At 39.3% G+C, this 27,296-nt stretch overlaps 2 protein-coding genes across 5 annotated transcripts in view; one reads left to right on the top strand and one right to left on the bottom strand.

Annotated features, from left to right (window-relative positions):
- mapk8b (mitogen-activated protein kinase 8b) overlaps window positions 1–2,085 on the bottom strand; it is a 45,273-nt gene extending 43,188 nt beyond the window's left edge. For both annotated transcript variants that reach the window (XM_034859970.1, XM_034859969.1), the window contains exon 1: window positions 1,793–2,085. The gene's annotated coding sequence lies outside the window, so the exon portion shown is untranslated. The remainder of the gene's footprint in view (window positions 1–1,792) is intronic.
- A 1,343-nt stretch (window positions 2,086–3,428) lies between these two features.
- Window positions 3,429–27,296, top strand: part of frmpd2 (FERM and PDZ domain containing 2) — a 36,968-nt gene continuing 13,100 nt past the window's right edge. Inside the window, exons 1-26 of one of the 3 annotated variants that reach the window (XM_034859968.1) lie at window positions 3,429–3,531; window positions 3,577–3,686; window positions 8,627–8,748; window positions 9,303–9,466; window positions 10,060–10,125; window positions 10,223–10,402; window positions 10,560–10,635; window positions 11,746–11,833; window positions 12,103–12,259; window positions 12,857–12,928; window positions 13,218–13,392; window positions 14,168–14,303; window positions 14,401–14,539; window positions 14,839–14,991; window positions 15,092–15,277; window positions 15,388–15,547; window positions 15,924–16,113; window positions 16,277–16,377; window positions 17,604–17,684; window positions 18,006–18,113; window positions 19,038–19,154; window positions 21,378–21,547; window positions 21,850–21,948; window positions 24,672–24,765; window positions 25,847–25,932; window positions 26,708–26,903. In XM_034859968.1, coding sequence (XP_034715859.1) covers window positions 8,628–8,748; window positions 9,303–9,466; window positions 10,060–10,125; window positions 10,223–10,402; window positions 10,560–10,635; window positions 11,746–11,833; window positions 12,103–12,259; window positions 12,857–12,928; window positions 13,218–13,392; window positions 14,168–14,303; window positions 14,401–14,539; window positions 14,839–14,991; window positions 15,092–15,277; window positions 15,388–15,547; window positions 15,924–16,113; window positions 16,277–16,377; window positions 17,604–17,684; window positions 18,006–18,113; window positions 19,038–19,154; window positions 21,378–21,547; window positions 21,850–21,948; window positions 24,672–24,765; window positions 25,847–25,932; window positions 26,708–26,903 — 3,115 coding nt within the window. In that variant the 5' untranslated portion in view covers window positions 3,429–3,531; window positions 3,577–3,686; window position 8,627. Of the gene's footprint in view, window positions 3,532–3,576; window positions 3,687–4,491; window positions 4,639–8,623; window positions 8,749–9,302; window positions 9,467–10,059; window positions 10,126–10,222; window positions 10,403–10,559; window positions 10,636–11,745; window positions 11,834–12,102; window positions 12,260–12,856; window positions 12,929–13,217; window positions 13,393–14,167; window positions 14,304–14,400; window positions 14,540–14,838; window positions 14,992–15,091; window positions 15,278–15,387; window positions 15,548–15,923; window positions 16,114–16,276; window positions 16,378–17,603; window positions 17,685–18,005; window positions 18,114–19,037; window positions 19,155–21,377; window positions 21,548–21,849; window positions 21,949–24,671; window positions 24,766–25,846; window positions 25,933–26,707; window positions 26,904–27,296 lie in introns of those variants that run through there. The other 2 variants (XM_034859967.1, XM_034859966.1) reach the window with 2 other exon arrangements.

Raw genomic sequence — 27,296 nt, 5'->3', positions numbered from 1 at the left:
CCCCCCCCCCCCATAACAAACAGTATACTAACATGATTGCAGATTTGTTTGTTTTTTGTACAATTTAATAATCAAAAAAGATTTTTGTTTGCAGCTCAGAGCATTCTTGGACTTTTTTTTAACAAGGAGAATAGTAACTTTAATTGATATCAACATAGACTGCTAAGGGGAAAAACATCAAGATGAATAATATCATGCTTATATATCCTGCACGATCAACTGTAAATCTTTACTAAAAGGCTTATTCAAAGCACTACATTTAAGTGTAACCACAAAATGTATTTGCACAAGGATAGAAACTAATGAAAAATCCCAACTTGCAGAGGAGAATTTGAATGTGATCCAAAAGGAAGGACAGATTCTTTCAGTATTTGCGCTCACCCATGACTGTTTAACTGCAGTATGATGTTGTTTTATTTACAGTCTATGGTCCTGGCCACCAGGTTACAGAGGGGCAGCCAGCACATGCCACGGGGTGGCCTGTCTTTATATAGAATATAGACTACACCTACCACGGCAAAGTATGGGATACAACTGTGTGTAATATATGCTGATCTGTAAATGTTGTTTGGATGCAAGGAGTCAAACAGTAAGGTATCCATGTTAGCACTGTAGCTCAACCATTCCTCATACACATAATCCCACCTCTGCGGGCTACCTTTTGCTTTAGGTGCAGGAATCGGATTTCTTGCTGCTTTTGGCTGACCACTGCTGTTCTCTCGGCTGGTTGTTTAGAAAAAACGTTGCTGGCAATGTGCAGTGCAGTCTGGGAGCTTCTACACCACCCAAATGTGACTACAGGAACATGTTAGAGGGGATAACCAAGATGTATGGTCACACCAGACACGCACAACCGCAGCCTTTGAGAATGTACGTGATCAGACAATTCTAATAACCCAGACCAATTTATTTATATCACTAATAATATAAGGGATTACTCCACATTGAGCTCCTGGCTTGATAAATTATTTGACATTATTGTTAAGATACATGCTATGTTCATTATTTAATTGCTGTAGCAGACCAAACTGCAACACTGCAATTGCCACTCAAGAATATTAACCTTCACTTTTCAATTTGCATTCAAAGTGTGACTATCAACACATCCTATAAAACACATAATCAGACTTTAGCCAAATATTGATCTGCTCGGTGTTGTTATTGAATTCACAGAGATGCTGCTACAATATAATAGCCTGTGTTAACCCAACTATGCTCAGTTTACAGTGCAGGAATTTTGTTTGGCCACCTTCCATGCTAACAGAAACATGATCTCATTTCAGAGAATTAGCTAGCTACAAATCACCCAACTGATATTAGCTCAACCAGGATGTGTTCAAAGGCGTCGATAGGTGATTTCTGTTTACATGGAGGTTGTTTTCGTTTTTAGGTGACCACATACTGGAAGTCACAGCGTTTTAGTTGAACCTTTCACTATCTTAACCATCGTTTGCCACGCCACCCGGTTCAGAGTTTACAGTGTAAGCGGAGCTAACGTGTGTGTACCCGTGTAGCACAGCACTGACACGGATAGGTTAACGTTACACTGTGTGCTCCCCAGTGTTGCCTCTCAGTCTGGTTGTCTTTTACCAGTTAGGCCAGACCTGTCCTGCCTGCTGTGGTGGTCACTATGTAGCTATATTGTAGAAACACCTATTTACTATAACGTGTGTGTGTGTGTGTGTGTGTGTGTGTGTGTCTGTGTGAGCCAAATGTGTCATAACCCCAACTATTGACAATAACAGGTCAAACATGTCTCATAGGGAGAAAAAAACACATATGTCGAGCTCACCCCTCTCCGGTTAAAACAAGTGTCGACCCGCAGTCGCCGTTTGCTGTCTGCTGGAGACACAACCCGGACGCTTTTTTGGGGGGAGAAAACAGCTCTTTAATTCCTTTGTCCTCCGGATACGCTCCCGCTTCCCTCACACTAGCAGGCCAGGGTCTTTGCAAAATACATGTGTAGCTTCTACGTAACCTAATCTGTGTGCTTCCGTGACACAAGCAGTTTCTGCCATTTCATTCCAACGTCGTCTAAACCTTGCGATGTTTCCTCGGCTGCACAATGAGGACCAGGGGGACGTTCAAGACCGGCTGCGAGTTTCCGGCAGCCGCTCCGGGAAAGCGGAAACGACGGTTTTGCAACGTTTTGAAACAACACCGCATACAACGCATCCCGATAGAACCATGGATGTATAATCAAACCATATAGGAAGATAGAGCTATTCTACACATATTTATTTGTGAACGTTAAAAATGTATACTAATAATATATACCAAAATACATATACAAAGTGTGTAATTAACGAGCTTGCACTTGAGAAAGCAGACTTACTTATTCTGTTTGCTGTTTTAGCTAACACTACCAAATCATAGTGTACATTAGTTTTAACAAGTACAAGGTTAGCTTGTGTAGCCTGCAAATTATCTTTATTAACATTTGAGTTCAAAAATTGAGTGCCTAATTTTATTTGGTAGATTACATACACTCAGTTTCCATAAAAACTGCAAATTAAGTGATTTCTACCTTGAAGACCATATAAGGTTTTTATTTACAACTGTATGTATCCACTTAACTACACCTACTGTACTAGCCTAATTACAATTAGGATTTACCTGTATGTAATTTATTTGCATTGTATGATAGACCTAGGCCTATACATTTATCTGTCAGCTAGTGTTTAGATTAAGATTTTACATTGAAAAAAGAAATTGAAACGCTCATCAAATGCTAAAAGAGCAAAACTTTCTGGAGTATGGTGTCTGCCCAAAACCTCATATATAGCCAAAATCAGGTAAGCGCTGTATTGATGATTTTCTGTAACAGCTTTTAAAAATTCAGCACCCAGATATGCATATGGGAGTTATACTAGGCGTCACATCTGACCCTTATGAAAGCTTATGCTAGAGGCACATGCAGGCATTCCCTTGACATGTCAGCCACAGGTCAGTGTGTTTATTATTCCTTAGGCTGTAAAGAACGGGTGTAAATCTGGACAAAGCCCTCTCTTGAAGATGTGCAAAAAATGCAGGACCAGCACCCATAAGAGGCCCTTGTTACTGTTGTATGACAATTCATAAGAATTTGTACTCTTTAGACCGTTTTTCACATTTCAGGCTTAATATTTTACTTGTTACATCACATCGCTTTGATGAACATTCCAAATGCTTTTCAAGCACTGGGAGGCACATGTGGGAGGATATAAAAGCCATGGTGTCTGGTTGTTCACAAAGCCATGTATATTTTGCCAATCAACTTAATATGTGTAAGGTACTAATGGAAAGTGGTACAATTATTGTGTCCATTGTTGTTGAAACCTCAGATAACACAATGGATTGGTCCTTTGCTGCCCCATCTGTCGTTAGCTTGCCCTGCAAATCCAATTATGTTCTTATGTCCCCTAGTCTAAAAATAGTTCAAAAATGACGCAAAAAGCGGAAACAACACGTCATTAGTTAGAGCAAATTACGTTACGAAGCTGATGTGTCCTTTGTGGAGACGATTGATCTGTGATGAGGAGTTGACGCTTTGTGACAAACTGTCATGACAGACAGCAGCACTCGGACGAGGGACAGGTGGGTGGAATGGCAGCAGAGGATGCATAGGAGGAAGAAGGATTAGGTTCAGACTGCTGGATGTCTGAAGAAACCTAAGCGGAATCTTTTCAGATACCGGATAAAGTAAGGTAGGTAACTCCTCAAACCACCATTAGGTTTAGATTTTTTTTTTCTTTTGCAGACTCACCGGGTTCTTAATGTACAGTGGCTTGCATAAGGTTACCCACCCATGCTAAAGTTGTTTAAAAACAGGAACAAAAAAAACGTCTTTTGGAAGTTGATCTTAATGCGTCAATTAAAAAAAAAAAAAAGGAAAATCCAACCTTTTAAGGACAGGCATTTTCTTTGTTAATGAATAATGTATTGTAAATAAATAAATGTTGTTCCTTAAAATACATGGTGCATAAGTATACACACCCCTATGTTAAATTCCCATAGAGGCAGGCCAATTTTTATTTTTAAAGGCCAGTTATTTCATGGATCGAGGATACAATGCATCCTGACAAAGTTTCCTTGGCCTTTGGAATTAAAATAACCCCCCATCATCACATACCCTTCAACATAGATAGAGTTTGGCATGGTGTTCTTCCAGCTATCTTAATAGCCGGTTTGATTTGCATTGAGACATGACCTTATGGAAAGTACCCCATGCCAATCTCTATGATGATAGGTGAAGGGTATGGGATGATGGGGGGGGGCTATTTTAATTCCAAAGGCCAAGGGAACTTTATCAGGATGCATAGTATCCTGGATCCATGTATTACCTGGCCTTTAATACTAAACATCTGCCTTCCTCTATGGGAATTTAACATATGGGTGTGTAAGGCATTAAGATCAATTTCCAAAAGAAGTTTTTTTATTCCTTTTTTAAACTAACTTTAGCATGGGTGTGTAGACGTATGCAAGCCACTGTATACTGGTGCTGTAACACATTTTCTACCTGGGATGTGAAAATGCAATGAAACTGGATGAGACTATAAGCAAGCTCCTGCGCAAAGCAGCAAACCCTTTACTCAAACTCACACAGAGTAAGAAGCAAAGAGCCTGTTTGCTAAGCCAAATTTCTCTGGATCAATCAAGGTAACAAACAACACAAAGTAACACTTATACCTGCCTGGTTAATAACACTTACACATTTTAAAAAAAGAAGGTTTGGCACTTGTGTTGTTTAGGCCAACTAATCTGACTTGGCCTATTCACATAATGGTATTTTTTCACAGAAGACATTATTCACAGAAGATATTTTATGGCATGTCACGATAGCAATAGCACAGGTGTAAACAATAGAATGAATGATGGCTGGATTCCATTTGGCTGTTTTAGTTTTATGGTCCTGGTAGTGTCATGCTGCACCAGTGTCACGCTGTCTTGATTTGCTGGGACACCTTATTACTAGTAACTAGGGCTTCACAATTAATCAAATATTAATAAGCATGTATTTGGCTTCCCACAATTAAACGACTATGATTAACTGCCATATTGATGTTCACATGTATGCTCCACTTATAGAAAACTCTGCTGCATATCAAATCAACCGCTTCCTAAAATTACAGCAGGACTAGGGAAGGACACAGCCAACCAGTGATTTGTCAGCAGTGGCATTAAGCACGGCTCTTCACTGTTAAATCACCTGAAAACGACACCAGGCTGCTACAGTGATCCAACACACACAACATTAGACTTCCCCTTCAGACTCAACTTGATTAGACATTTCAGTGTTCTCAGCTAAGATTGACAGCATAGCGCTGCAGTGTTTCGGTGTATATTTATATCGTATCAATTATACGGTGCCCGACCAGGGCAAACAAACACTTCCACTCATGCTAGAAGTATGTAGATTAAGCTAGAGGATTAGCAACGCTAACCAGTGCACTGTGTACAGAAAAATAGAAAAGAAAAACTTGTTTGGGTTGTTGTCTGTATTTATTGAAAATCTTTGATCCTCTCACTGTGTTTTCACTTTGTAAAAGTTAATTGGAACATTTTGCCCACCTAAAAATGTCTTGTTTGGCATTCGGTAGCACCTTGTCAACCAAGGTTAGCTAGCTCGTGCTAGTATTAGCTGCAACTTTAGGGAATGTAGGGAATTTTCTGTAGTGCAGTATATGCAAATGAATGGTGCCAGTACCTAGAGGTCCACATTAACCTGCTGGTAAAACTCTGCCAGATGACTGGCTTCAGAATTGGCAACTTTCCCTCATAAGAATTTAGCTTAGCGCAGCACAAATGCAACCATACTCGACACTGGCTTCCTCAGCAGCTCCACTCTCTCATCCAATAATCTTCACGTCCGGTTTCAAAACAAGCCAAATTTTCAAGGCTTTAAGTCAATGGGTGATGTCACTAATGCAGAAATACAAATATAAAGCATATACAAAAAGGAGGCCAGGTAAAAACAAACAAAAAACTGTATGTTGATTGAGTTTCTCTCTTCTTAACTCCAGTGGTGTCTCCTGCTTCTAGCCCACTGCATTAATGGAGAGTGACTCAAAAGCTCCTGTACATAATTGTATTGCAATACTGTAGTCAATCAACTTTTTGCAGTGACGGCTTTTCTGCTGCTGCATATAGCCATATAACCATAATCTATTACTGACATATCCATAAGTGTCAATTATTGAATGTTTGCATGCCTCCGGCCACAGTTTATAGAGTATGACTTTTATGCATTTCAAGTGTTTGATGTGTACTTTTCATGTATATTTGCTATCTACCCATAGACCCAGTTAGGTCAATGCAGACCCTCTCTCCATCGGCTGACCAAAAACATGACTATAACACAAGAAAGCATTAATCAGTGTGCATCCACACTGATTAATGATTAGTGGCGTCAGCAGACGTAAGAGTACAGGAATGTCACTAATATCTGACATGTTCATGAACTCGGCACAATTTATGAACTTAAAAACAAGGTTGTCAAACCCAGCTAGTGAAAAAGTCCTGCCACGCCACTGACCCTCCAGTGTGAAACAAATACACTTTCACATTCTTGAGTGATACTGCTTAAACATTTTATTTTGTATTCTACAAAAAAGGAAAATCCAATCCTTGATAAATGTAATCTTTGCCAAGTCATGTTGTAAATTGGGATGGCTCAGGGAACTTCTGCTGTGTTGACTACATACAGTATGTTGCGTTTTTATGTTTTTATATTTATGTTTGTTTGTTTTTTTAACTTTGGGTTGTCTCTGTATTTGCAGCACGTTTCTCTCACGAGACTCCTTGTTTCTCCTAAAGTGTTTTAGCCTGTTGTATCGCGTTTGCTGTGGTCGGCTACCATAACATTAGCCTAGCGGCTAGCAGATGTTTAGCTAGCAGCTTAATCCTGACTAAGCAACATTGTGAATTTCAGCCTGTATACACATTTTGTTTCAGTTAAACAGAGCAGCTAATATTACTGGTGAGACCAACTAACAAAAAAAATAACATCCAAATCACAAAATTAAAAACTGAATAATGTATATATTAATGCAGGAATGTAGCACAACATGGAATTGAAAGCAGTGCTCTGTTTATTTAAATGTGAAGGGGCAAAAAAGTAACCAAAATAAAAAAATTATCCTGGTTAATAGTTTTAATCTAATATTTCTCAAAATAATTAGAATTATATTTTTGGCCATAATCGTGCAGCCCTAATAGTAAACCCTGCTTTTCCTGCTGTGACAAGTCAGTATGTCTACTGTGAACAACGCCTTCACTGATTAATTCACCCCAGGTTGCTTTGGTTGAATTAAGTACACATAACCTGATTAACAGAGCTGGGTTACTTGGCAATTTCCCATGATGTCACCAGGCATGCTAGTGCCTGTCAGTGTTTTAATTCTGTTTGTGCGTCAGAATGGTCAAAGAGTGAGATGGATGCATGCATGTCTATAACTTGTCTAAACAGCAAAAATGCCAGTATTTGAGGAAGTACATTCAAATAAATTAAAGATATAACAAAGTTAAGCATGCTATATGCTATAATACATGCTAAAAACATTCTTCCGTTTCCCTTATCCTCCAATATGAGAAGGAATAAGATGATTATTGTCTAGATGCTTCCTGGAGGCAACATCCAGATGTTAATCGCATTGTCCTTTGGTTTGATTATGGAAAACTCAACATCCTGTGGTTACTGAACCATGCTAATACTTATGCTATTTATGTAATGTTAATCTGTTTTCTCTTCTTTCTGTTTTGTGCCATAAAGATTGAACAACAAAAAGACACATCATGTAGAAACGTAATGTCTTTTCATTGAAAACAAAAACTGCCTTCCTGAAATCTTATAGTCATTAATCTGGTAAAACAAAAAGGAACCTGTGTTGAAGCTGTTGAAACTCTCCATTCTGCATGTTTGCATGTTTCTTTTTATGTAAACCTAGATACAGGTTATAGTATACAGTATGTATAGTATACAGTAAAGATAGCTTTATTTTGATCGGAAATGTATGAAAGCAAGATACAATTTTTTTTCTAATCAGATCTAATTCCCCTGAACATTAATCCTGTCTGTCTCAAACTCCGACCAGTGACCTTTTAGGCCCTGAAACACCAACCCGAGGGTCGACCGTTAACAGAAAAGGCAAGCAAGCTGACCAGTCTCCCCGAGTGGGTCAAATATGAGCCCGGGTACACAACGACATTAGCGTACATTCTGCATGTGCGCAAGACGTATGCATCTCCGTAGCAGCAGGTGGCGCTAATCTGTTTTGTCGCCAAAAAAATGAAAACCGGCAGCTGACTGGATGAACGCGTCACGTTAGTCTGTTTCCCAGCGAGCCTTCCGAATCAACTTGTCGAATCGGCCAAAAAGAAGGGCGACGGCCCCTCCAACTGACGACAGCGTGGAACACACCAAACAGACTTGAGTCACTGACCTTGCCAGACTGATCATCGGTTGGGTTGTCAGGGCCTTTAAACACTCAATGTGCTAGATGAATTGTTTCATTCCAGCCCCCCATGAGGACATTCAGCCTGCTTGTTAAGACATGACACTTGCCACAACTTCTCCTGTAATGTACTAGGGTGTGTTGTTCCCATTAATATGTATTTGTTATTGAAAAAAAGCTATGTTTTCCAGCAGGATGGGTACGTTTGTGACCCTGGCAGAAGTGTTGGAGGCCCGGGGTTCGCCACTGGATGAAGATGAGGTCTGGTGTCTGCTGCTAGCCACCACTGAGGCCTTACTAGATATTTCCAAAAGAGGTAACCACTTCTTCCCAGTTCCACCTGTGTCCTTGCACAGGGCCAGGGGTGGGGCCAGAAGGGGGTGCCCTCAAGCCAATCCATTTGGCTGGAGTTTTCATTGGATCAGAATACTGTCGTTTGGCTGCCTATTCTGCCCTTGTCACATTACCAATTATTGTTTCCATGATAACTATCCAAAATTCTAAAATAAATGTGTGTTGTATTTGGATAGACCATTTGTTAAAATCAAAACAAGTGATACTAATAATGGAGGGGATGTTTTATTTAGCAGAATCAATTGTGTTGTTCTATCCTATCCATTATTTCCTATATTTCTAGGCAGATTTTCCATGATCTATGCATTCTGATAAACCCCCCCCCCCCGGACGGATTTTTGATTCCCTATGTGCCATCCAGCTTAAATGGAACACGGCTGTTTTTTCATGAAGCATTAATGAGCATTCAAACAGATTAAGATTGAAAAAACTTGCTCAACCAAACAGAGCAAGAGAAAGCAAGAGAAACCCTTTGAGTTGGTTAATGTTGCCGTTTGTGTTCCACTCTCTGCCTAGGTGCAGGCAACATGTGCAGTGTGCTGAGTCCAGGCTCGGTGCTACTGTCAGCCAATGGGAGTCTGGCCTTCAAGAGCTGTGCCCAATATGAAGACTTGACCTCCTTCACAGCTCCGGAGATCCAGCAAGGGCACACTGCCTCCACCCGGACTGTAGCCGAAAAGGTTAGAAAATAATCAAGGGGTTCTAACCCTGGAAGTTGGAAACCCTAAAACGGTTTGCAAGATAAATCTTTGGGGTCCTAAGATGTTTCATAGGATAAGAAAGGATAGAAAAACTTGCTTAACTTATTTGCTTGTGAACTAGTGAGTAGTTAAGTCACTGCAGTCTTTTAAAAATTGTTCAAATTATACTATCTGATTGCTATTTTTTGTTATCCCACAGCTTTACTAGATAAATTAAGATATTCATTTATGTAAGATATTTTTAAACCCCCCCTCCCATCCAATGTTGAACCCAAAGTTCAAAGCGTTCAAAACTGTGACCATTTTGACCAAGTGGTGCCTGTGTCTGGTACTGTACGTGAGAGTGTAATATGTGAAAAAAATGTATTTCCCTCGAAACGTAATTGAGAAGACAGTTTAGTTGTATGAACGCAACGTTTTAGGAGACAGTGTGCTTTGTTTGGACAGGAGTCCCTAACCCTTTAATCACATCAGTTGATAGCATAAAGTAGCACTAGTCCCATTCACATCCCCTTGTAGTTCCGTTTATATATGAGCAGGAATGAATCCTGACCTTGTCCTGCTCTCCTCAGATGGTTGTGTACTCTCTGGGGATGACTCTTTATTGGTGCGTTGATTATCATCTACCTCAAAACCAGGTACTTTCTTCCCTTGTCTATCTCTTGATAAAACTCCTTCTTGTTTATTCTTAGTATTTCCACATGATCCATTTTACTGTCACTTGTTTGCTCACAGCCGGTCCGGCTGAGTGCCCAGCTGGAGGGTTTGCTGCTGAGCATGTGCGAGGACATGGTGGTCCGACGGACTGACCTCCTGACGGTGCTGGAGACCTGTGAGCTTCACCACAAGACCTCCATGCTGCCTCCTGCTGAACGGCTCGTCAGGCAGCTGGTAGAAGATGTCTACAGAAACTCAGTGAGTGGCCAGATGAGCGGATGGTGTTGTTTTGGTTTTTAATGGTTTTTTTTTGTATTATGTGAAGTTATGTTAGTTTTTTTTTTTTTGTGTGAAGTTTACTGATAGCACACAATCTCTGCTTGTTTCCTTGAGCTGGACAGTGATGTCTTTGCAGGTTGATCATGTGTCCATGGCTGAAAATGGATCCCGGCTAACAGACCGAAGTCAAATGATCAGGGACAGATTGCACAGTAAGAAACTGATCCCTTCTGACAGATTCAAAGTCTAACTGAAATTAAATTGCATTATTTCTCCTTCTGCTACAGCATACATGTCTGCTCTGTGAATTACTGTACTGTATTCAATTTCACAATATAGTATTCATGCTGGTAGTTCAATACGTAAATAATCTATATCAAATAACTAAAAGAATTTTTGTGTATACTCCTGTGTGACTTTAACACTTTATCTTTAGTGGAGAATGAACGTAAAGCGCCATCCAAACAACGTAGATTTTGCAATACAGTTTGGCCACTGTTTTTTTTACAATATACATTATGATATAGTTTTGATAATATTTGTCAAACCAGCCCTACTTTTAATAGAAAATAGTTTTGTTAATAGGCTTATTGGCTTTCTCAGAGGTAGTCGAGAATACTGATACTGTCATGTCTGTGTGCTAAATATGAAGCTACCGCGGACAGGTGGAAACAGCTAGCTTTGCTCTGTCAATAGGTGAAGAAATGAACATGGGTCACGTTTAATCTCATGAATATAGTCTATCTCCCCATGAATAAGAATCAGAAAGGGCTTTATTGCCAAGTACGTTTTTATACATACAAGGAATTTGTCATGGTATGGTTGGTGCATGTCACACATTCTCTAAAACTGAAAAAGCTACAGAAGAAGAAAGTATAACAATGTCTTTATAAATGAGCATTAGAGGTGCTGGTTGGTTGGTTTTTTAACTTATGGACAGACTAGCTAAGGCTAGCTGTTTTGACTTTGTGTTACGCTAAGCTAACTGTCTTCTCGCTGCAACTTCATATACCACCCTCAATTCTGTCAGCAGCCAGTTAGCTTTACATAAAGACTGGAAGCAGGGGGAAACAGCCAGCCGACCATCTACCAGCCCCTCTTAAGCTTATCTATTTTTCACACATCCAGTCTTTAGCCGACCGGTTTGCTTAGCGTGGTTCACAACAAAATAACTGTTGGCAGCTTAATATTTTAGCATACAGTCATAATCTTCTCATCCAAGTCCCAGCAAAAAACACAGGAAGACATTTTTAGATATGTGCCATGCTAAATGCAAAAGCTATCATGTGGACATAAGTATTGCATACCAATTTGTTTTTCAGGAAGCTCAATTAGTAACTCAACATGTGCCCTGAAGAAGAAGATTTCACAAACGTTCTCTGGAGCATCTTATCCATGCGAGCCCACAGGGTAGGAAGCATTACACACCTTATAACAGAGGTTTTTTACGACATTATACATTGTCCTAAACCAATTTCACAGTAGGAAGACACAGTATAAACATATATTTACTTCAAAATAAACTAAATACAAGTAAAGTTAGATATGTGATGTAATGATAAAAAAATGAGGGGAAAAGTAAAAAGACAGTGGTGGGGATGTGAAGTTTGAGCCATCGGGTCATGAGTGACGGATCTCGACTCCCATCAGACTCAGAATGGAAAACTCATTTTTCCCAGGGTTCCCTCGGGAGGTCGACAAAGGGAGAAGTATGACAGCTGGCAGCAGCTAAACCGCGGCCCCTGCAGTCCGTACATGGATGGCAATCGAAATGCCAACTCAAGATCCCTCGCACAGTTCGAGTCCACGATGAGTCTGAATGACAAGAAAGTCAAGGTGGGCCAGATTATTCATGTTACAATTCAATTCAATTTCAGTTCAATTCAATTTTTATATATACATTATAGCGCCAAATCACAACAACAGTTATCTCACAACGCTTTTCACAAACGAGCAGTTCTAGACCGTACTCTTTGATGTTATTTACAGAAACATAATGAATTATTTTTGTTACATTTACAGTTACATTACAGTTACATAATGAATGATACAGTTTCAGTTTAAATGTCACGGCATCTTACAGGATCATACTGTAAATGGTAATGCATTTTGGGAAGAAAAAATAATGTTACAGCCCTATCTGCGAATGTTACAGATTACAGGTATTTACTCTTGATACCAATGCATCTTGGGGATTCAAGTAAAAGGTGGGATTTACACTGCTGCCAGTATATTACGATTAATTCAAATAATACAGTGAGAAACTACATGTCTTTTCACAGTAAAATACCTTATCATTTAAAAACATGCTTACTGTAAATTATCATTAGTTTACCGGTGAAGCTGCTCATTTCAGGTGAAAAGTTTTTACAGTGTAATAATATAACAATATCATGATATCTCATCACACGTTTTTTTTTTTGTCTGTTGCAGGACATGGGTCCTGAGTTTATAAGAATCTTGGAAGAGCCGGTGGTTGTCTTGGAGCTGCCTGGATCCATCGTGGTGAGTTCTTGCAAACAGAACTGAAATGATGAGAGTTTGGAGACATTGACGGTGGTTTGAAGGGACAAAGCATAGCGTAGCCCACATCTCAGGATAATGATGCCAATATCTCCTTCTTGAAACCCCTGAACTTTGTAAACAACCATTTCCACTATTGTTTTGTGTATATGGGGAAAAGAATTACTCTGCCACCCTGCATGGATCATGTTTAACCATGAACACATTAAGATTGTTTTGTTTTGATGTCATTCTGTCGTCAAACATATTTATATTTTTGCCTCTTGCATAGTCAAAAAAAGGGAAATCTCCAACCACTCAGAGAGAGCTGAGTGTGGTGATGCCAAACGGTCAGAGCATCCTGGTCAAGTGTGAGGTGAAATCCAGAGGAGGGGACGTCTTTGACATGATTGTGGCTCACTCAAACCTGGTGGAACATTTCTACTTTGGCCTTGCTTATAATGACGGTAAAAAAAATATTTTTTTAATTATAAAATAATATATATTTATATATAATATATTATTTATAAAAAATAAATAAAGAAATAACAGAAAGAAGTGAGTAAGACTTTCTGAAGATCTCTGATTTTGTCTGATTGTAGCGTGTTGAAGTCTTTTATTCAGGTGTTATGATTTGTTTATGTAAGTTACATGCTGGTGGGAAACACACCAAGGGCCTGTTGTATAGGCCTTTGTGTGGTGTAGGTCAGAGATCTTTAACAGGGGGTCCAGGACCGCTAGGGGGTCATCCGAGTCACTGCATGTGTTTTGTATTATTTTTAATATTTGAAAGATTTTTCAAAAGTTAAAATGTATTAACATCAATCTAACATATTATTAGCAAATATAAACCCCCATTGATTTACTGGCATATCGGTAAGGTAGTCATTGAGATATCCATCCACAAATCCACTAATTCAGTCCATCCTAAGGATCACTGTGCCACATGTAAGTTTAACATAAATCAAGCTGACAACTATTATTTTAATTTCTTATTATTCTATGCACTAAAAAGGTATGTATAAAGGTGTTAGGCTGCCCTAAACATTATTGTAGGCCCAGTATAATATGCAACTTCATTTTTTACAGTATTAGTAATAGGAGGTCATGCATCTCTCTTCAGTTAAGGCGTCCTTGGTTTGAAAAAAACAACAACCTTGAAGAACCCTGGTGTAGGTAGATTGGAAGCCTTACTGTATTTATGTCAACTCAAATGTTGTCTTTATTCTTCTCTCTCGTCAGATAATGAGTTTTTCTTTGTGGACAATGATACCAAGATTTCCAAAGTTGCTCCAGATAGCTGGAAGAAAGTGCCTACAGCCACCTTTGTCCTTTTCTTGAGAATCAAATTCTTTGTCAATGACATATCTCTTCTTTTGTAAGTATTTCTATTTCTCGTGGTATTGCAAAACACATGTGACAAAAGGTGCCTCATGAAGTCGGAACCTTTGACTGTATGCGGTCTTCTCTATTAGGAACAAACAGACCCGCCACCAGTATTACCTCCAGCTCAGGAGAGACCTTTTGGAGGACAGGCTGTCCTGCCATGAGGAGACGGCGCTGTACCTAGGAGCTCTGGCCCTGCAGGCCGAGTATGGAGACTGCATGCCTGAGGTAGTGCACCACAAATTTAAACAAAACGTGTCAATTCAAAGGAGCCCTTAAACATAACTTGTTACAATAATTCTGTCAAAATCAGCATCTATGGCCAATTTAAAGGTGCAGTGATGCTGCGCAAAGATTGTTGATATTTGAACTCAAATACAACCCCCGCTTCAGAAGCTCTGCACCCCAGATTCATTGATAGATTGCTACATGCTTCAATAGTATATTAACTGAAAAAACAATGATCGTAATTAAGTTTCTAGTGCATAGGTTTCCCTTAATAAAAGGTTTGAATCTGTTGTGTTTAGGTGTACGGTAGGAACTACTACCGCCCTGACCAGTATGTCTCCAAGAGCGTGATGGAGAAACGTGCCTTGCCTCACATTCAGGGGGAGCTGCTACAACTTCACACCAAAAACGCGCAGATGCTCACAGACGAATCAGAGCTCGAGTTCCTCAAGGTAGCAAAATAGCCAAATTTAATGATACAAATTCCAATTGAGCGGTACTGCCATTAATATCATATGAAGCACAGTTACTACTCTACATATGTCACTTCAGGTGTGTCAGCAGTTGCCTGAATACGGCGTGTTATTTCACCGTGTGATGCGTGAGAAAAAGCCTTTAGAAGGAGAGATCATCCTCGGGGTTTGTGCCAAAGGAGCCATTGTCTACGAGATTAAAGATGGCTGCCGATCCACCAGTCAGACTTTCTACTGGAGGGACACAACTACAATCTCCTCTAATGTGAGCCCAATGAGGATGAGTTAATGTATCTCACCATTTGAAATTTAAATAAAAATGTGGTTGGTAGGGATATTATTTGCCCTAAAAGTCTTTCTTTCATGTTCCTGCAGAGGTGTAAAATTGTATTAGAAAGCCGGGGCAGCAAGAAGAAGTATACCTTCATCACAGAGAACTCGAAGATTGCCAAATATCTGTGCAACCTCTGTTCAGCCCAACACAAGTTTAACAATGAGATGAACTCTCGCCAGCTCAGCCACAACCTGGTCTCAGGTCAGTTACTGCACCTCTTTTAGAAGCAGGCTAAAAACCCTGCGTATTAGTCTATTGATGACTTTGTTGTTGTTCTATGTTATGCTTTGATAGGTGTGTGTTTGCGTGCGTGTGTTCTATGTGTTTTTTTATATAAATTTGACTCTGCACTAAGTTTTTATCACTCTTTTTTACGAAGCACATTGTGTTACATTGATTTGTATGAAATGTTCTATAGAAATAAAGTTTAATTGATGACAATTGCCAAAGAGAGATTTTTGATTTGTAGAATTGTTAAGTATTGTTGCCTTTTTCTCGGTAAAATTAAAATGATAAAACTGAACCCAGTCTTGTGGACTGTTAACACTCCTCCATGTTTTTTTAAATTTACCTCCAGAGGAGAACAGTGTGCATTATGCGGCAGCGTATCGCGCTCAGAACAGCCAACTTAAGTCCTCCTGTTCAGAAACGCCACAGGATGACAGCGGTCTGAACACGCCTCAGGACGAGTCCCTGAATAAGCTGTGTGATGACGTCACAGCCAGGATCGAGGCCCGCATTAAACAGCAGCGCCTCAATGAGCAAAGGTACTTAGTCATCTAGCACCTCATATCTCTCTAATTTCATTTCTTCTTCTGATTTTTCCAAACTATGGCGGCAGCAGAAAAAGCACTTCCAGTTCTCAGAGGACACAATTGTGTGATCACTCTATTTCTATTATTGCATTGGTTTTGTGTGTTTCTTCTGCAGTACCTGCTCCATCAGTCAGCGCAGCAGTCCTGGTTTGCGTTCCCCAGCCAGCTCCCAGAGGAGCGGATCTGAAGCCCCCTCTGGCTCCCCAGCAGCCAGAGGTATGTTAACCCTCCTGTTGTCCCGTTCACAAAAACGTTTTATATCAGAACCATGACAAAAGGACTTTGAAATAAGTGACAAATATGGAGAAAAAAAAGACAAAAACGCCCGAAAAAAAATCAACAAAAACATTCTTTTTTTAAATGATGAAAAAGTGACGAAAAAATAGTTTTTCTTTTTACTAAAACATTAATAAAAAAGTGACGAAAAATAAGGAATACAATTTACAACAGCGTCGAGAAAAGTGTGGAAAAAAAACACAAATTGTTGAAATTTCTACTAAAAGTTGCAGGTTGATGGGGAAGACAACACAAGAGTTAGGTATACTACTCATTTTCTACCTGATAGCCTTGAAAGAAGCAACAACATTAACACATTACCTGCAACTCCTTCCACTGCCTAAAGACCTGAGAAATGAGGGCAACTGGACTTTGGTTTAAAATTTAGAGAAGGGTTCTCGGTAACACTTTATTTGAAGGGATTTCCATAAGACTGACCTGAAACTGTCAGAACCATGTCATGACACCTGTCCTGAACATGAAGGAATCTTAATAAATGTAAATGACTGAATGTCATTAAGTGTCATTTGATGTATTGTGGCACTTTTATTGCAAAGTTGACATTGTTTGAGACGTCTGTGTTATGACAACTTGACATTAACCAAGACAAAATTCCCTGTGTTATGACAAGTTGAATTTAACCAAGACGTCATTATAATATTATTACTTATAAATATATCATAGCACGCCCAGTTATGTAACTTACAGAAACTCTTATTGTGTTGACAATACATGATCATAAACAGTTGGTTTTTATGTTTGTTGTCATGAGACAATTATAATTGTTTCATGAATATCTTTTCCTTGATCTCAAGAAAATTGAAACCATATGAACTTGTCTTCAAAGATTTCGTGAAGTTTAATTACACAGTCAAATGCTTTTATACAGGAATTGTGTCATGAATATTTTCCTAGACCTATTCCATGTAGTCCATATAGGCAATTAGGCTAACCATTAAAAACTATGTGAATTATGCTGCTTGTCAAGCATATCACGGATGTGATTTAGTTTCATGAATAATCTAATGCTTGCCGTAGTTGATTAGATGAGGCACTTTGAAAATGTCACTGCCATACCACATGAATGATGGATGATTGATGAATGCATCACTTTTGGATGAAGTTACATTTTTAACTGTTGATCTGTCATTCTTTGTGTCTTCCAGAAACCCCAAGAAAGCTAAGGTCTTCGTCAAAGAGAGAAGTCATATGTGTTACGTTAAAGAAAGACCCAAAGCTTGGCCTGGGTAAGCAAATCACACTTTTTTTTTGTGGGGCATTTTAGGCCTTTAATGGACAGGACAGCAGACGTGTACTAGTCTACCACTAAGGCATGCTTAGGTGGCTTTATAACGACTGTTTTTACTAATTTTTAACGCTACTGTAGTGGTTTAAATTTGAGTGTATGTTGTTTTCACGGGGTTATCACAGCACACACAGCAAAATACATGAACAAAGCTCATAGGGATAAATGTTTGAGATCACGTAATCACTCCGACACTGCATATGTTAAGTTGTGAATGATTCAGAATCTATTCTTGACACACCTGTGGCTTGTATTTACACAGGTGTAATGATAGTCGGAGAGGACGCTATAGGCCATTATGACTTGGGCATCTTTATTGCTTCCATTGTGCCTGGTGGACCTGCTGATAAGGACGGACGCATCCGACCAGGTAGAGAATCCTTTGGACATTGTTACTATACCCTTAGCAACACTGTGTACAAGGTATTTTAATTTTGCTTTCCCATTTAGAAATCAAACATTTTCCAACACAGCAACTAATTCCTTCTGTTGAAGTGCTTCTAATCATTTTGCAAGTGGCAGTGGCATTTATGTTTACACTTAACCCTTGTGTTGTCTTCCTTCTGACCAGGAAAAGCGTTTTTCCCCTTATCTCAATGTTTTTGTTGCTTTTTACAAAGTTTTTAATTGAGTTTTTGTATTTTTGTAGTTTTTTTTAATAGATTTTGCCGTTTTTTCCAACATTATTCACCCGTATTTTGACTTCCTTTATTTCAGATATTAAAAATAACTTTGAAAATGGGTCAAATTTGACCCAAAGACAACATGAGGGTTAAATAGGGTTAATCTCATGTTGGTGCAGACTCTTGTAGAGCCACAGCTAATTTCGATTGTCGATTATTTTCTCGATTAATCGATTTGGTTGGTTAGGGTTAATATGGTGAAACATATCAATCATTTTTTTTCCAAAACCCAAGATGACATCCTGAATTTTCTTCTTTTGTGCTAAACTCAAATAGAGTCAGTTTACTGGCATGGAGGAGTAAAGAAACTAGAACACGTTCACATTTAAGAAGCTGCAATCAGAGAATCTGATTGCTTTTTTGTCATAAAAAATCATCTTTGCAGACTCCTCATTTTTTGTCCAACAATTTTTTTTTCTTTTAAATCCATCCAACCGTTTTAAACAGAAAAGGATACAGAGAATGTACAGGGCAAAGAAGGACAGACAGAGTATATGGGAGGGTAACAGGGTGATTTCATCACAGGTCACATGTGGGTTTAGAGGTCTTCAAACTCCACTGTGACTGGACACCGGCACTGTGTCACTGTTTCACTGTGACCTTTCCCGCAGGTGGTCGACTGATCTCTCTGAACCACATCAGCCTGGAAGGCGTCACTTTTCGAGAGGCAGTAGAGGTCATGCAGAGCTGCCCTGAGGAGGTGCAGCTCATTGTCTCGCAGCCAAAAGGTAATGTGTGTGTGTGTGTGTGTGTGTGTGTGTGTGTGTGTGTGCGTGCGTCCGTGCGTGCGTGCGTGCGTGCGTGTGTGCGCACACGCGCGTGCGTGTGTGTGTGTGTGTGTCTGATAACACTGTGGATGTTACCCTTGCCCTTCTTTGTATTTGGCCTATGCTACTGATGATGATGTTCTAAATGACTAACATGTAAAACATGAGATTTCCTTTCTCTTCCTTGCTGCTAACTGCCTTTTCTGTGTCACTCGTTTGTCTTTGTACAAATGTCAGTTCATGTTGAGTCATTTGTGAAATTATATATATATATATATATATATATATATATATATATATATATATATATATATATATATATATATATATATATATATATATATATATATATATATATATATATATATATATATATAAGAGCTGGGCAGCGATTAAAATCTTTGATCCCGATTATTCGCACAATTTCCCTGATTAATCGCGATTAATCGCAAAATGAAATAATTAATCCAAAAGTAGTGTATATAGTGCAATTTTATTTTAAATGTTCTGCCATATGAACAAAAGTGCCGTTACATTTGTTCTGCAAAAACTTACCAGCATTTTGTTTATAAAGTAGCAGTTAAATAAAGTATTTAGTGTACATCTCAACTTAAACAATGTATGTATCATGTCCAGAGATGAATTCCATCTGGTTGGAACGTCTTCATCAGCAACTCCTCCTTATGTACACGTTCATCTGTTGTTGCTCTAACTCTGCACCACTTGCTGGCCTGGGTTTAGAGTGCCCCACAACTTTCTGCACTTTGGAAGGACACTGTCAAACGCGCTGTTAAGCAGAGACACAACACTGTCCAACGCGCTGTTAAGCAGAGACACTGAGGGACACTGTCCAACGCGCTGTAAAGCAGAGACACTGTGACAGAACACTGGAGACCGTGCACAAAGCAGGGGACATGATCAGAAGGCAGAAGGGTCGTAGCAGCGATAAGATCAGTATCTATTCATACTATCTATTCGTGCTAACTGCGGGGACTTTATTTGAGACATTCCACTGCTGTGCAACTTCAATAAAGTGTCCCGCGCATGTTTCAGCATAATGTCTCTTCTCTGTTTTTATTTCAGTCAGAGCATGTGAATGCAGCGCCCACTTTTCATCAGTATAATGCACTGGAACTCTGAGATAATTATGGTTACCCAGTGAGTCCAGTAGTTCCCAGTGAGTCCAGTAGTCCCCAGTAAGACCTATAGCGCGTGCATGGTCGCTTTTGCAGTCCTCTCCTTTTCAAACAACTTGTGTATTCTTCTTGTGATGGTGCGTGTCGAGGGAATCTCATACCTGCTGTCGTTGCTGCGATTCTCAGACCGATGTCCTCCACAACCCTAATGAGCCTGCAGTCTGTAGCTATCCACGTCACTATGGTATTCGTTAGCTTCTCTTGCCTTTGTAAATCTCTACTTACCCACACGCTGGATCTAACGTAGCCTGCCGAAGCCTCGCGCCACTGCGTGTTTCTTTGAATGATTTGCTGGTATCAGTTGTCAAGGTGATATTTCAGACTGGAAGTACTCCGGTGATAAGAAAATTCAACTTTGCAGTATTTACAAAGCCTGTGAGCAACATATATAAATTCAGATTCTGATAAATGTAAATACGGATTCATGCAAAGACTTAGAAGAGAAGATTTTTTCCACTCTTGTGTGTGTATATTAAATATAAGGCTACTGGCCAGCAGCCCTTAGCTCAGCTTAGCATGAAGACTTGAATAAGTGGAAACAGGTAACCTTGCTCTGTCCAAATTTAACAACTACACCAGCACCTTGAAATTTTACTAAGTTGAATGTTTTTTAGTTTTTTCTATCCGCTCTGATCAACTACCTCCGTATCTTTTGTCCAGTCTTTGTGCTAAGCTAAGCTAACTGGCTCTAGCTTCTTAAGTGGCCAGTGTACTCCATCAGACCAAATTATTCCCCTTACGTTTCTGAGTTATGGCATCAAACGGCCATAAAAACTTTTGTTTTTTTTGTGGAACAGTATGATGTCACAGTGAAGTGGACCTTTTCGTTAAAAAATGTCATCATTTTATCCACTTAGACATTTGTGTGAAATGTTGTCATAATTAGCATAAGGCCTAAAAAAGTCTTACTGTGTGTCAAGGTTTTCAAAATGTTCTACCTCAGTATTTTGAGGTAAAGCATTTACTAGCTTTTTTTTTTTATCCACAGTGGGCCTCAGTCCCAGCAGCGTGTTGGGAATTTACGAGTCCCAGACCACACTGACGACGGACGGCCGATCAGGAGACGACAGCTCCGATGAGATTGTATCGGTCATGATGACCCCAAAGACCAGCAACAGGCTTCACGTCCCCCGAGAAGTACGAGTCCTCGGTTCACAGGTAGAATCATGGTGATGGTTTAGTTTTTTTTGTGGCAGTATCTTAATATATAATAACTTAAACGCTCATTAAGTAAACTACAACATTTAAGACCCCACATAGAAAGCCAGAATTAATGTTAGCAATGAACAGCATACTGTCCTTCCTGTATAAGTCTTTTTCTTAATCTAGTCATGGTGATTTTGTTTTCTGATTGTTACTATCTGTGTGAATGCACTGATCAATGAGTATGTGTGTATGCCGTCAGGCGTACAGAGAGACAGGACTGAAATGAGCGTTGTTTCTGTCTGTGTTGGTTTCAGGACAGCTGCTCTCTATCTCCCCCTCTAAACTGTGTGAAGCCAAGGGAGATTACTGTGGAGCTCAGAAAGATATCAGGAAGTCTGGGAATGAGCATCTCTGTAAGTTCATGAAAGGTTTTGTAGAAGATGTAGTCATGAATAATACTTGGGCCAAAATGTTGCATTACATCCTTTAAAATGAAAGTTTTTGACAATGTGTGAAATGTTGCCAAACGGAATGCAGAACATAATGAGTAGAGTCCCATGACCCTTTCAGTGCTGTTTCTAGGGATGTAACCAACTCAGAATTTTGTCTGTTGAATCGGATTTGGCTGTTTTTTTTTAAATCTCTGCTGTACTAGAGGGAACTACTCAGCAAAAAAACCATTTAGTTTTTATTTCCACTGCGGAGGTCATGGTCAACGTTATTTATCATTTTCACAAATGATACAAAATTGTCCAAAGGACCATTGCATCAACAGTGCAGCAGATAAAGCAAATAAAAAGAAAAGTATATATATGAGGGCACTGAGAATGAAAATCCTACTTATTTAAGTACACAAGATACATTAGGGTAGATGCTAAAAGCAATGAAAATAAGACGGAAAAAGGTTAAAAAAAAATCAATCATACAATTACTAAGTCAAGACTTTGTCAGGCTTGTTCAGTCCAACAGGATGGTCTACGTTCTGATCTCTTTATACTGTCCACATAAGATAGAAATGGTTGCCATAGGAGACAGAACTTATCAGCTGAGCCTTTGATAGTGAACTTTATTTTTTTTCTAGTTGGAGAAATTGGAAAAGATCTCTGGACGTTTTTGTGAACTGTTAATCTTTTGGAAAGAATTTGTCAAGGTATTTAGGGTGAAAGCGACGGTCACAATATAGTAATAGTAAACAAGCTAAATTAGCCCTCCGGGCTAAAGCTTGCTAAAAAGGCTAACGGCCGATCGGAAACGTGCATCAACTTTTTTTGACAACACTAGCTACACAACTAAAGCAAGAGACTATACCGTATTAAGTTGCCGTGAGCCATTGTTGTAGTCGAGTCACCAACTGTTGAGTCCGGGCCAAGTCCAAGTCACCAAAGAGGAGTCAAGTCACCATGACCTGAGTTTGAGCCTGAGTCGGGTCCAGAGTCCAGAATAGGGACTAAGAAGAAGAAAATTGCGACTTGAGTCGGACTTGACTTCAAGTCCAGGACCGAGTACTCCGTCATGCCCATTACACATAAAAGTAGTCTCTGCTGTGAGCTGTGAACGCTCACTCTGCTGCTACTTTTATGGACCAAAATGTGCATCCAAAAATATTTGGTTTTGGTGTTTACAATGCAAGAGTAAGTAGTAAGCAGTAATAGAAGAAGTATTCAGATCCTTTACTTCAGTAAAACTGCTAATACCACACTGTAAAAAAGCTCTAGTTACAAGTAAAAGTATGTTGTCTCATCAGGAAAACTTAATGTATTAAAGTTAAAGCAAGCAAAGCAGAAAACTCCCCAATCCAAATGGTTCTGTAACTAATTGGCTAATCACTTCAACTGGACTCACAGGTCTATACATTGTTGGGTAGTTTAATTATGTTTTGTGTGCAAACTTTCTTTATTTGTAAAGCAACTATTAACCAGAGTTGTCACATGAATGTAGTGGAGTAAAAAGTAAAATATTGCTCTTTGAAATAAAGTAGACGTAGAAAGTGGAATTAAAGAAAAAGACTCAAGTAAAGTAGCTCCAATTTGTACTTAAGAACAATGTGTGAGTAAATGTACTGAGTTATATTCCACCACTGGTAGTAAGAACATTTTATTAAAAACCTTAAAAGGAATGAACACTTAGGTAAATTAGTACAGCAGCCCATCTTCAGCAGTAGGTCACAAAGTCTGCTCTGCACAATCTGATCTGACAAGATTAGAGAGGGTGAGAGAGGTCAGCCCATGTTACGTCACTATGATCATCACTCCTTTGAACGGAGCTGCTACAAATACTGAAAGCATTTCTTTGCATACATCAGAATATCAGATATATTTAGAATAGGGCTGAATGATTCTGCGGAAATAATCTAATTGGGATTTCTTTTTCAAATACTGAAATTACAATTCGATTAGCATCATAAGCATAATAACATGAGACACCATCAAACTGCTCAATATTCTTATGCAAGGATAACAACATACACTGTATATCTTGAACTTGTAAGATATGAATTGCCTAAGATATTAATCTGTCTTCATCATACCTAGAGATATGCATGGGGACATTTCCATAAAATCCTCTTGAAATAAAACTGTGCCAATCTCCAGGTATGGTGAAGGCTATGGTGCAGGGAACTTTATCAGGATGCATAGTATCCCGGATCCATGAATTAACTGGCCTTTAAAAATAGAATTCTGCCTGCCTTTATGGGAATTTAACACAGGGGTGTGTATACTTGTGCCCCTTGTAGTTTAAGAAAGAACATTTATTTATTTACAATACATTATTTGTTCACAAAGAAAATTTGTGTCCTTAAAGGTTGGATTTTTCCCAAAAAAACAATTACTAATTAAGGCATTAAAATGCAACAGATGATTTTGTTATTCCTCTTTTTAGTCAACTTAAGCATGGGTGTGTAAACTTCTGCAAGCCACTGTATCTTATAATCATGACAGTAAATATAATAATAACAAGCTGAATAAAAAAATGCCAAATGTTCTCAGTTCAAACTAAATTTTCACAGTTGTTTATTCACCGTCTTCACGGTTGGGCACTCACATTCTTTCAAATCCTGATTTTGATTTGAAAAGGATTTATCATTAAGCCCTGGTCCTAGTTCAGAATGAAACTTGTTGTCACTGGTTGTCATCAGGGTGGTATCAACACTAATCTTCCGAATGGAGGAATCTACATAAGAAGCCTTGTCCCGGGAGGGCCAGCTGAGAGAGACGGACGTTTACATGCAGGTATTACTGCTAAATATCACATCCAACAGGCCTTAGGTCTTTTCAAACTGGTTTTAGAAATGGAACGTCATTCAAGGCTTCCCCGATGAGGCCATTTACTGATTTTTCACAGAGCCGAGTCTTTTAGCCCTTTCTGAATCTGATTGTGAGACAGCCCTGAGCATCCTGAGCACTGGATCATTGGAGGGTTAGAGTCCATCCATCTAAAATTAAAAAGGCTTTATGTGTTGCTTATATATAAAGGCTAAGTAATTCTTCATACAGCACAAATAATGAGTAGCATATTACACAATACATTTAGAAATTGGACATAGGAAAACAGGACAAAAAACACAATGTAGGGTAGAATTATAGTACGTCACCTCATAAGCACCATAAGCACAAAGCAAATCATTTCTTTTTTTTTTGGGGGGGGGGGGGGGGGGGGGTATTTTTGGCCTTTAATTTTGCCCACACAGGCCACACAGCAAATAATTAAATGTCACACTTTATATTTTTAATTTTGAGCATCTTCCCTGGAGCCATAACAGCTCCCTAAATGGACAAACCGTTGTCAACACCAACTAAGATTGGGAAATTCCGCTGTGTAGATGTTGGCATTAAGCTGATGCTTTCAAGAGAGAAAGAGTGATATCACAAGCCAGAAATGGAAAACCAACAAAACGATCCGATGTAGCAAAAACCTAACCTTAACCTTCTACCGAAATCTAACACTAACTGAAAGAAGGAGATGATGGAAATATAAGTGATTAAAATATAATGAATCAGTTTCTTTTAGGGATACGATTACTGGACGATTATTGATTATCTCCCACAGCTCTGTCACAGTCACTGAGTGTGACTTAATGTCCCGCCCACAACACTGTCAGACTCTCTGTTACCGGGTATTATGTTGAAAGTTTCTACTGTATTAAAGAAGTAAAGTTTTCTGTTGGAGTTTGTAACACTCCAAAAATCTTAATTTTGATTTAAAGATTTTCATTTTCACTTTCAGTTTCATTAATTACTAGTAATCTGTATCATCCTTTAAAAACCGCCTATACCTACTTTGTGGATCTGTCTCAAACCTTCTCTATTACAGGTTACAGGCTGCTGGAGGTGGATGGGATCAGCGTCCAGGGCTTCACCTACCAGCAGGCCGTGGAGTGTCTGAGAAGAACTGGGGAGGTAAAAGATGACATGTTACTGATGCCGTATTATGACAAGACCATCAGAGACCAATGTGTATACTAGGGGTACATGGAAATCATACTTTCAGTCCATACCCCTGGTTAGTTTCAGAATTAGATTGTCTGCCATGACAGAAAAACGTATTAGATGTGGCGTCAACATACAGTAGAAAAACAAAACTCTTACAGTAAACATACACAGCTTATGAAAAAAAATGTACACAGGCTAAAAAAAGAATACAATGTATGTGTACAAAGTGAAATAGATTTTGTGTTTATGACAGTGGTAGTCTACGTTTATCTTCGAACTTGACACTCTTTTGGGCCCTATATCTGTTGCCTTCTGCTTCCTCTGTGTTGGCGTTTTTTAACTCTGGGGTTTTCTGAGGACCATGGTTAACTGCTCCTCAGATCTCTGCAGGGTAAATCCAGACAGCTAGCTAGACTATCTGTCCAATCTGAGGTTTCTATTGCACGACTAAAACAGCCTTTGAACATACACATGTTCCACAAAAACAAGTCCCTTTCCAAACTATTTTGCAGCAGCACCATTGCTCCATCCGGCGCTTAATGCGTTCCAAGATGACTGTAATTGGTTTAAAGAAGTGCCAATAAACCAGCGTATTTTTTTCTCCCATTCCGGGCAAAGCGAGGCTATGGCAGTGTAATAAAGGATTGTTTTAAGTGTTTTTTGATTTGCAAACTTAAACCTGTGATCACTGGTTTGTATTCCTTCTGATCATATTCTTATCATTCCCTCTCCTCTTTTCTAGGAGGTAACCCTGGTTGTGGAAAAAGAGGTGAGGAAACTCCCCAGGGTTTCTCTGGTCGCAGACAACATCAGCAGTGAATCCAATCACAGCATCTGTCCAGCTACCAGCCGGCTGAGGATCAACAGCTGCTCGGCCATTTCTACTGCTGCAAACTGCATCTCTGACCGGCCCAGAGACTACAGCTTTGTCACTGACGGTAGGAAACCTCAGTGTCTAGAGCTGGGACCATATGCTTTTGTCCCGTTCTGATTGTTTCAAAAAACATGGGTGCAGATTAGATTTGTATTGCGATTGTCATTCATTGTGATTTGATCCCTCCTGTTGTCCTCGGGTCAATTTTGGCCCATTTTCAAAAAGTTTCTCTGTCAGAAATTTGGCTTTCTTTCAAACAAATTGTCAAAAACAATAACCTGGATGGTTCCCTACAATCCTCACACAAGTAAAAAAAGGCCATCAGTTCACCACATTCATTACATTTGGTTTAATTTAATCAGTTCAACAAAGACCATGTTGTTACGGGGGGTATGAGGATTGGACCCAAATGCAGTGAGGAGGGGGCAGGCAGGAGTAGGAACACAAATAGTTTTAT

The sequence above is a fragment of the Etheostoma cragini genome, chromosome 21 (genome assembly GCF_013103735.1).
Source record: "Etheostoma cragini isolate CJK2018 chromosome 21, CSU_Ecrag_1.0, whole genome shotgun sequence".
In the NCBI taxonomy this organism is placed as follows: Eukaryota; Metazoa; Chordata; class Actinopteri; order Perciformes; family Percidae; genus Etheostoma; species Etheostoma cragini.
The sequence above is the reverse complement of the archived record's forward strand: the minus strand, read 5'-3'. Positions and strand labels throughout refer to the sequence as shown.